Genomic DNA, 9,785 nt, shown 5'->3' with positions numbered 1-9,785 from the left:
ATCATCAAAATTAAACGAAATAAACATTTGAAATATATGAGTTTGTATGTAATGTATGAATATAATATACAAGTTTCACTTTTTAAATGGAATTACTGAAATCAATCTACTTTTTCATGATATTCTAATTTTATGACCAGCACCTGTATGTTTTTGGTCTGTGAGAATAAAACCTGAGGTAAACCACTCGTGCAGACAGAGGACATGCAAACTTCATACGGAAAACCCCTGTGAGGGAAACAATCTACCCACTGCCCTGCCGTGCCACTACATCATATATAAGGTAAAAAATAATGTGCTTGCTTGAATCATTTATTTTTTTAAATTCTGAATTTTTTTTTTTTTTTAGGAGAATGAAATTTATTTTATTTTTTCCATACTTATCCAGACCCAGAAATTACTAAAAACACATTTCAAACTTTTCAAGTCTGCATAAGTACCCTGAAGCACAAGTGCTATTCTCTGAAAATGTTCATAAGATTGGATTATAACCTCTCTTTAATGATTGCAGTGGAACATGAACATTAAACTTAAATTAGTTTAGCACACTATCGCTTAAACTAATAGATGGCTCAGTTAATATTAGAGCTTCCCTCCGGTTCCAGTTGCTCTTCATTTACCATCTTTGGAGATCTGGTTCCAGGGGTTGGCGGGGTACATGAAGGCTGCATTTTGAATCTGGTCGTTGATGTCCTCATCCTCGTTGAATGGGAACGTCCCGCTGAGGCTGACGTACATGATGACGCCGACTGACCACATGTCCAGCGAGCGATTGTAGCCCTGGTTCAGCAGAACCTCTGGAGCCAGGTAAGCAGGTGTCCCGACCACGGAGCGGCGGAAAGACTTCTCACCGATGATTCGTGCAAATCCAAAGTCACACAGCTTCACCTGAGGGAAACAAAGAGCAAACGTGATCAGAAAGCGAGGCCACGTTCAAGCAGCTGAGGATGATTAAAGCAAACTGGTGAGAAGTCTGTGAACAATAAACAGATGGGAGTAAACACGTCTGAGTGTCCGCACATCATCTGCTCTGACGTGTGAAATCCACAACTGGTCCGACATGAAAATAGCTTGTAAGGTGTGCGTATGCTTGATGGGGCGGGTACCTGAGGGAAAGGGTCAGCAGAGGCAAGCAGCACATTCTCCGGCTTCAGATCACAGTGAACGATGTTCTTGAAGTGAAGGTGTCTGAGAGCTGCAAGAATCTATTCACACACACAAGCACACGAACACACGCATACACACAACCACACAATCAGCATATGTGGCAAGGGAAGTTACAGTCAGATATAATAATATCTCTCAAAATGATGTCGAAACAAACCATGCCAAAGAAGCCAAAGTCATATCTTTACATCATTTACCATAAAACTGTACAGGTATAGCCCACAGAACACAATAGTATCATTCTTCATACAGTAGCAAATTTCTACAAAAATTAGTCAGATTAGTTTCGTTTAGCTTTTTATATCCTAATTTCCTAGCTTAGTTTTTCATCTGTTGTTGCTCATTTATTTTATTTAGATTATCTTAGCTCATGTTTTAGATAAGTTTAGTTTAGCTTTTTATATTGTTTTCATGATAACTCTGTATTTTTGTGTTTTCATGTTGCAAAGCATTTTGAATCGGCTTGTTGCCGAAAATATGCCATATGAATAAATTTGACTTGACTTGACAAAAAGCCTTCCTTTGTTTGGTGCACACACCTGAGTGATGAGGAACTTAGTCAGTCGTTCAGGCAGCCTGCCTTTTTCACTGGAAAGGATCATCTCCAGCATGTCACCGTGCAGCTTTTCCATCACCACAAACACTCGCTCCGGGGTTTCAAACATGCACTCCAGGTTCACAATGCCCAGGTGGCGTAAACTCTGAAAGAAACAGGAATAAAATTGGGAGGTTTCTACAGGGTTAGCTGTTAGAATGAAAATGCGGGAGGAGTTATGAAAGAGAAGTATTGACAGATTTGGAGTGAAAGCTGCACAAAGAGATTCAGTGGTGTAAGAGACATGCAAGACTATTGCACACCTGAGAGAAGAGCACGACACTACATGTCAGCAAGAGACAGGTAATTATGGAAGTTTGTTTAGTTTAAGTATAAAAAAAACAAATAGGACAAATGGATATTTTGGGTTTGAAAACAAGTTCTGATTACAAATTCTGTCTCCATCTGCTGGTGAAAAAATTAAGATGTTCCATCTCTTTAAGTGTGAACCCAAATTATAACAAAAATTCATCTTTTGGCACCTTTTGATGCATCTAAAACATAACATAAAGTCTAGTTTGAAAGTGGTACATTGTTTGTTTTTTTGATACTTCCTATTGCTCATCAACAGATGAAAAGTAAACCCTAAAACATCTTTAAAAAAAATACTTTGTCAAAACTAAATAAATTTCACTCAAGAAATAAACAATAACAAACCCTAAAAACTAAAGGAAATAACTTGACGAATACTATTATGTAAGTTTCATAAAATGCAATAATCTAGAATTCTTCGCAGTCTGAACTGACGCTTTCCAAATTCAGAAAGTTTTTTGGATGAGAAGCAAAACATCCTCAAGAATCAAAAAAGAAAGTAGCACCAGCATATGTACAAAAGTTGTAAAATAAGCGTAAGAATTTTTCACAAAAATACAGAAGAAGTCGAAAGCAAAAGCCAGATGACGCTGGTCTTACGATGTCATCTTAGATGGAAATGTACCTGTTGTTACACCACAAAAAGAACTATTTCCACATTCTAGCGGTTGGATACAAAAATCTTGGTTAAAAAAAAAAAGTTTCCATAAAATTAAAAGAAGAATTGAAACTCCAACTCTTTTTCATAAATGCTTTTCTCACATGGTTTTCTGAGGCACTCAAGTGCAGTGAATTACAGCTATTTCCCGTTTCGTTTGTGCTCACCTGCAGGATGGCCACCTCGTTCCTCAGCTGGCTCTCCTGCTTGGTGGGAAATCGAAGCTTGTCGATGACTTTGACAGCGACGTCTCTCCCTGTCTTTCTGTGCTTTCCTGATAAGATTAAATGTAAGTAACTGATGTTTTTAGTGACTTGAATTTGTGATGTGCTTTGAAGAGCTCTTCAGAGAAATTGTTGGACTGATACACCTTTTTTTTTTTTTTCATGTTTCAAATCCAGCCACTAATGTTGGCATTTAGCGTCTACATTTTAACCTTTACAGAATACAAGAATCTATAGCTCAGATAGAAACACTGAAGATGTTCACATACCTCCATAAACTATTCCAAATTGCCCAGATCCCAGTACTTCATCAGCAAAAATTTGATACACCATGCCAATATCCTGCAAGAAAGCATCATTGCATTAAGTTTCTTGCCTTCTTAATGTAGAATGAGTTGATAGATAGATAGATAGATAGATAGATAGATAGATAGATAGATAGATAGATAGATAGATAGATAGATAGATAGATAGATAGATAGATAGATAGATAGATAGATAGATAGATAGATAGATAGATATTAAAAATCATACCACATTTTCTTGGATTTGACTGTTGGACACAGATATGCTTATGGAGGCTTGTCCTAAAACCAAGCAAAAGGTACATGTTATACTCATTATGGAAAGCTTATGAACATCTGGTATTTTACTCGTTGTTTAGAGGGACCTGTTCAAAGAGCTACCTACAACAGGTAAGACATTAATAGTTCAACACCTTTCCATACGACCCCACTTCATCAGGTGTGACCCATCCCTTTAACCAGCAATAATGCTCAGCTTACTGTGAGGCGTGTTCCCTTCGGCCGGCGGGGCATCCTGAAATATGACTGGCATGAGAGCCTGGCGAATGGCACTCTCCCAGGCATTCGCCACCTCCCGCCCAATGCCGCTGTTCGGCTGCACCAGGCTGGGAGAGGGAGGCGTCTGAGGGACAGTCTGGGGGTTGCTAGAGGACACGGAGGGGAGGGTGTTGGGGTCCTCCCCCACAAAGTAGCACATTGTGCTTGTGATGAACTCGAAGCAGTGAGGATTGGTGCCTTGTGGGACGAGAGTGAAGTCAGTGGCAGGACGCACTTGCAGAATCTCAGATAGGGGGATCTCCTGCAAACACACGGATGCATTGGTGACAAATCTGAGAAAAATGTGCACTTCAAATACATTAAAGACTGTTATAGAGTGAACAATGCTTACCTTGTAGTATTTGTTGGAGGTGTTGTTCTGGAAAAGGATGATGCACTTACAGTCCAGACGCCAGTAGTGCCTTTTCCTCTGTTGGGGAGCAAGGTAAGATAGGATGGGACAACAAAAATGAGACATGGCAATGAGGAGGACAATGGGCAGAGGACAAAAAAAGAAGGATTGGTGGAGATTGGCATTAAATTTCAGGGATGGCTTTAGAAGTTGTCAGATAGGAAGAAAAATGACTGAAAATATGAGCTGCAGGAGGGTGGAATTAAACAAGGCGAAAGAAAATAGACAAAAGCAAAAGAAGAGAGAAAAGTGTTAGTGCAGCCAGAAAGGAAAAAAAGTTTCATAAAGACTACAGAGGTAAATAATTGACTTTGAAGGTCAAATATAGGCTTTACTCATTAGGAGAAAGGAAGGACAGAAAACTGACTCTTAGATCAAATTCATCACATTTCAGCTGAGTGCTGAGAGTCAACTCCATCATGAGTCTTTCATCCATACACACAAACACACACGTCCATCTACACGCTGAAAGCTATAAAGGCTGAGACTAAATGGTCAAGGTCAAACTGCTGTTAGCAAAGCTGCTGGACAGACAAAGTACATCAGTGGTTACTTTTCATTTCTGCACGAGTCTCGAGTAAACAAGCAAAATGTTTCTGTGATTTATAGACAAAAAAAGTGAAGAAAGAAGAAGAAAGTTCATTCAGTCCACTCGAATAAACTGATTCAGTTGTTAGGATTTGGGATTTACAGGCTTGAATTATGGATGATAGTTTTTTACCAATGTGTCCTTATTGCTGTAGTGAACCATCCATCCTTCCTTGATCGCTGTGCTGGATCGCCGAGTTGTCTGCCTCACAGACTGAACCACCCTCATCAATGGGATGTTAGCGCTGTAAATAAATAAAAATATTCAGATGCTTAAAAAGGTCAAAGCTGTGTTTGAGAAAGTTTTTGTTTGCACTTTTCAAATGGATTCCTGTTAGAGTTTGGGTCAATGGTGCAGGAAGGGTTAATGCTGACTACTGTATTCCCAAGACCTTAGGTATAGACTAGCTAAACCAACTCTTTTCCTTTCTTCAAAAGAATTCCATACGTTTAGTTTGTGGAACAACTGGATTCTCAAGAGATTTGTAAAATCACCACAGAGTCATGCTTACTCCAAGCAGATTTTAGGTCTGGTTTATTTATAGCTTTATTTGGGACTTTAAGCAATGGATGCTTCATTTACCCAAATCACATTTCACCTCTTTGCCCTACATTTAGAAATAGGAGTGTCCCAAGTCTCGTTTTTGTCATGAGTTAAGGGTTAAAGATATCATCGTCAGTTATTTTTATTTATTTTTTTTTAAGCAACATTAAAAAAAACAGAGAAAACAGCATTGTATTTCTTTGTAAAGAAACAAAATACACAATTATCATCACAATGGCTAGTTTGAGGTTTTCCAATGTATAACATATTTGAAAAATTGGCAATATTTCTTAACGAGCCAAAACAATTGTTGCCAGATAAATAACTAGTTACATGATATATTTAGGCCTGTTGATGATTGAATAAATTGTATCTGTTTACATAAAGACATTGGTGACAACTGATTGGATGCATTCTTCTTAAAGAGGGTTCCTTTTCCAAAGAGGAATATCTTAACCACTACCCTTTCTAGCTTTGAAAATAAAGCCAAAGGGGTAGAGCTAACACAGTATTTTTGAAAGTGTCTGCTCTTTTCCAAAAGGTTTCTAAAAAGGAATGTACAAAGATGTACTTGATACATCTAATGTGTCAGACCAGAAGAAATAAATGAAAGGTTATATGTTACTTGAACTAAAAAAAAAAATGCAGAAGCTGTAAGGACTCCAACAACTTGGAATACTGAGAGTCTTCACAGACATTAACCTTCAGATGAAATGTTTCTGATTTTATTGCATTGTTTGAAGCCTTTTCATACCTTTGGTCTCCACTGTTTCCGTCCTGGTTGTTGTCAGGAGAAAAGGACCCGGGGATACTACAGGCCTCATCCGAGTCATCCATTGAAGACTTGTCTGAGGTGTCGTACTCGCTGCTGAAGTCCATGGGTACTTCAGGGTCCGCACTGGGACTCAACATTCCTGAGGCAAAGCGCACAATAAAAGGGACGGTGCTGAGTTAAGCCTCATTTAAAGTGATTATGCTTCATTTTCTGTGCAAAAGCATAACTACTTCTGTACCATTTACTACTATTTCAGTAGAAGTTAACATCAAAATGCAGGTAAACTACTCTATAAATGCAACTTGACAAGCATTAGTACAGAATACTGATAATACTTACCACAGTTACTTCTGTTGTCTGAGAAGATAAAAAGATTAGTACCAGTGAGTTTTAGTTTGATTAGACAATGACAACAACATATAACATGAAAGGTTATTAGTTCTGACAGTAGAATCATGCACATGGGGGATTGTATCAAATCCATGCAGTCTGAACAGAATGTAAACGTATAAATATAATAGAAAGGAGAGTCATATCTTCCCTCACCTTCAATGGTCTCCCCAAGGCAGTCATTGGGAACTTTGTATGCGCAGCGTTTATGACAGTTGAACTTACAGTCTGAGAGAAAACCAACAATTAAGTTACTATACAAGTCATGTGATCATGAAGGATATCCATGAAAGGTATCTAAAAAACATGACTCTTGTATTTGTTTGCGTTCACCTTTGCACTGCAGACCCTGCCTGAACAGCCCTCTGAGAAGCCTCTTGCAGTACTGGCACACCGTCGGCCGGGTGTACGAGTGAACAGCAAATGTGTGGGGCACCTTCACCTTGGTCATCAGCATCTTGTCCAAATGAACAGGTCGGCCCGTGTAGAATCGCCGCACGTCGCTAGCAGTTCGTGGCTACAATAATCGAGACAAACAAATATAAATAGAGAAATTGATTTATTGCATGAAAAAAGGAAGAGGTTAGGATATTTCTGTCTACTTTTGCGACCACAAGCAAAAAAAACTACCGTCCTAGGTAGCCACAAAAATGTTGCAAATTCTTCATCAGATAGAGGCAAAATATTTCTTACAAGTAATTTACATATATTTGGAAAGAAGCAAGGGCCACCAACCAATTCCAGTTAGTAGAAAAAAGACTGATTTTCTGCAATTGTGGCAATTTTATTAACAAAAAACTACCAAAAAGGACAACCTCATGCATAAACCTTATGTACAGTACGTTGTAGAGTTGTTTGACCTTTATGTGTTTTAAATTGTTGTTCTTATTGAACTATTAGATGTGTTGTCATAGTATTTTCAAGTTGTAAACACAAAACGAATCAGCTTTAATTTTGTGTTATGTCAAGTTGGGTCACGCTACGTTTTTAATTTCAGCCACTACCACGTCAAAATTGACGTGTCATTCAGTTAAAGACACAGGACAAACACTGTAAAACATGTAGGTGTAGCTGCTTTTTAGCTGCTAAACACTTTATTCTTTAGGTATCGTCTAACGTGTCGGTCGGCTTTTTGTTGCGAACAGAATTTTAAGTGTTTGTTCCTTGAAAACAGCAGCCAAAACTTATATTAGTATAAAGACGGCAGAGCAGTGAAGTCAAATGACCTAAAGCTCCATAGAACTAGATAGAATGGCAGTTTTAAGCTACTATAAAACTACTTTCAGTGTAAAATGCCTTTTAATCTAAATGACTTTGTCTTATTCTATTTGTAATTGGAGTAAGCAAAAACAGTCTGTAGTAAGCACAGCTGTTGCCTTGACTGACCTAAACTTCTCAGGAGTTCAAACTAATTACAATGCCAAAACACCACCTCTAGTGGAATGCAGTCCTGCAGGCTGCTTCAAAGGTTGTCAGATAAATATCTGCAAAACTATCTGCATATTTTACTAAAGAGAAGCTCCAATGAAAAACATTTAAAGTATGAAAGCCTGAGCAGCCATGTTTGTGTTTTTAGAACATTTGGCGCCACTGAAGTGTGTAAAAACATGTTGCTGTTTTTATTTTTTTCAACTAAAAAACTAAAATACTTTAAAGGTACGTTAACAATATGTGATAAAAATAAAATAAAAATCATACAGCTCACTTAATTTCAACAGCCTGACATCCCACCATTCAGTGAACCAATTACCATTTGTGTGTGAGAGCGAATAAGACTGGTTTCCTCGTTGCAGGTGGAGGTTGAGCCCACGCTGTACACTGACTCAGTGGTGGAGAGACGCAGGGACTGACTGCTGCTCAGAGAGGGGGTGGACAGGCGTCTTTTACGAGCTCCGCTGCAGTTATTGGGGATGCTGAACGCACAGCGCTTGTGGTAGTTCAGGCCGCATCCTGCAGGGGGCAGCATGGATCAAAGAGTCAGAGAGGCCAGGGTCAAGCCAGCAGCAGACAGTGATGAGAGGGAGCATATCTGATGAGTGCTGAGCTCACTCCACAGAGCGATTCTCAGATGTCACACGTGTCACTCCTAATTCACACTTTGCTCACCGTCGCACTTCAGCCCCTGTCGGACCAGTCCAAACAGCATCTCTCCACAGTGATCACAGAAGGCTGGGGCTCGGTACGAGTGCACGTTGAGCGCGTGGGGTCGAATCTGGAAGTCTTCGAACGTGGCTGCCGCTAAAAGAGACAAGAGAGGCACAGTGAGGTAACTGTGGGTGTTAGGAAGCAGCCTGGACAAAATGTAGAAGGATTTGACGACAGGATGAAAATTGGATGGGGAAAATAAAGTTTCTTTCTGATAGAGGAACCAGTTTAAAAGAAAGAAAGAAAAGATTAGCACTGTGTAAAATAATGCAGGGCGGGAAGAGGGAAGGATGTCCTTCTTTGTACTATCTTGGTATTCTACAGCAACATTACGCAAAGAGAAAAGAATAGAGTTGAAATACCTACCAGAGAGCACCACCTCCACCAGATCTCCCTCCTGGATGTCACCTGTAGATTTAACCAGTTGCAAAATGTTGTTGGTGCCTGGGTCGTGCTTGAATAGCAATATCTTGTCATAAATGCCATAAAAGCCACACTCAGGGAACTAGAACAAAGAAAAAAGGAAAATGCACTTAGTAAAATAAAGTTAGAATCTGTCAGAAACGACTACATCACTGCTTCTATGGCTTCAGGTATCAATACGAAAACTAGTGAGAATCATGAGACGTATCACAAAGCGAAAGTGATATTTATAGTGTCACGTTTTTACTTAGAAAAATGCAAACTCGACAGTAAATGAACTTTGAGCAATGAGCGAGTTATGTTGACGTTACTGAACTTGCTCTTCAAGTTTTCAGCTGCATCTCTGATAAATTTGCAGGTAAAGAAATAAGGCAAAACAAACGCTACACCAAGTGTTTTTATTTAAATAACTACAAAACAGCAGAAAAGCCATCTGATTAACCAAACACACTCCAAAACACACAAGTTAAATACTTAGACAAGGCTTCTTTTTTCTTTTTTTCTCAATTAAAATAAACTATATGTATTTATTAAGGATAGCTTTATACTTAATACACTGATTACAGGTGCTGGTCATAAAATTAGAATATCATGAAAAAGTAGATTGATTTCAGTAATTCCATTTAAAAAGTGAAACTTGTATATTATATTCATACATTACATACAAACTCATATATTTCAAATGTTTATTTCGTTTAATTTTGATGATT

At 38.7% G+C, this 9,785-nt stretch overlaps 1 protein-coding gene across 2 annotated transcripts in view; it reads right to left on the bottom strand.

The window, feature by feature from the left end:
• Positions 1 to 9,785, bottom strand: part of prkd2 (protein kinase D2) — a 41,258-nt gene that overhangs the window by 4,701 nt on the left and 26,772 nt on the right. For both annotated transcript variants that reach the window (XM_017429024.3, XM_025008773.2), the window contains 16 exons: positions 9,019 to 9,157; positions 8,614 to 8,745; positions 8,258 to 8,457; positions 6,841 to 7,024; positions 6,664 to 6,735; positions 6,457 to 6,474; positions 6,097 to 6,256; positions 4,932 to 5,043; positions 4,151 to 4,228; positions 3,742 to 4,060; positions 3,491 to 3,543; positions 3,226 to 3,298; positions 2,900 to 3,006; positions 1,707 to 1,868; positions 1,107 to 1,205; positions 621 to 888 (listed from right to left, as the gene is read on the bottom strand). In XM_017429024.3, the coding sequence (XP_017284513.1) occupies positions 621 to 888; positions 1,107 to 1,205; positions 1,707 to 1,868; positions 2,900 to 3,006; positions 3,226 to 3,298; positions 3,491 to 3,543; positions 3,742 to 4,060; positions 4,151 to 4,228; positions 4,932 to 5,043; positions 6,097 to 6,256; positions 6,457 to 6,474; positions 6,664 to 6,735; positions 6,841 to 7,024; positions 8,258 to 8,457; positions 8,614 to 8,745; positions 9,019 to 9,157 (2,176 nt within the window). The remainder of the gene's footprint in view (positions 1 to 620; positions 889 to 1,106; positions 1,206 to 1,706; positions 1,869 to 2,899; positions 3,007 to 3,225; positions 3,299 to 3,490; positions 3,544 to 3,741; positions 4,061 to 4,150; positions 4,229 to 4,931; positions 5,044 to 6,096; positions 6,257 to 6,456; positions 6,475 to 6,663; positions 6,736 to 6,840; positions 7,025 to 8,257; positions 8,458 to 8,613; positions 8,746 to 9,018; positions 9,158 to 9,785) is intronic.

This window comes from Kryptolebias marmoratus, linkage group LG2 (genome assembly GCF_001649575.2).
Source record: "Kryptolebias marmoratus isolate JLee-2015 linkage group LG2, ASM164957v2, whole genome shotgun sequence".
Taxonomy (NCBI): Eukaryota; Metazoa; Chordata; class Actinopteri; order Cyprinodontiformes; family Rivulidae; genus Kryptolebias; species Kryptolebias marmoratus.
This window is presented reverse-complemented; position numbering and strand designations above follow the sequence as displayed.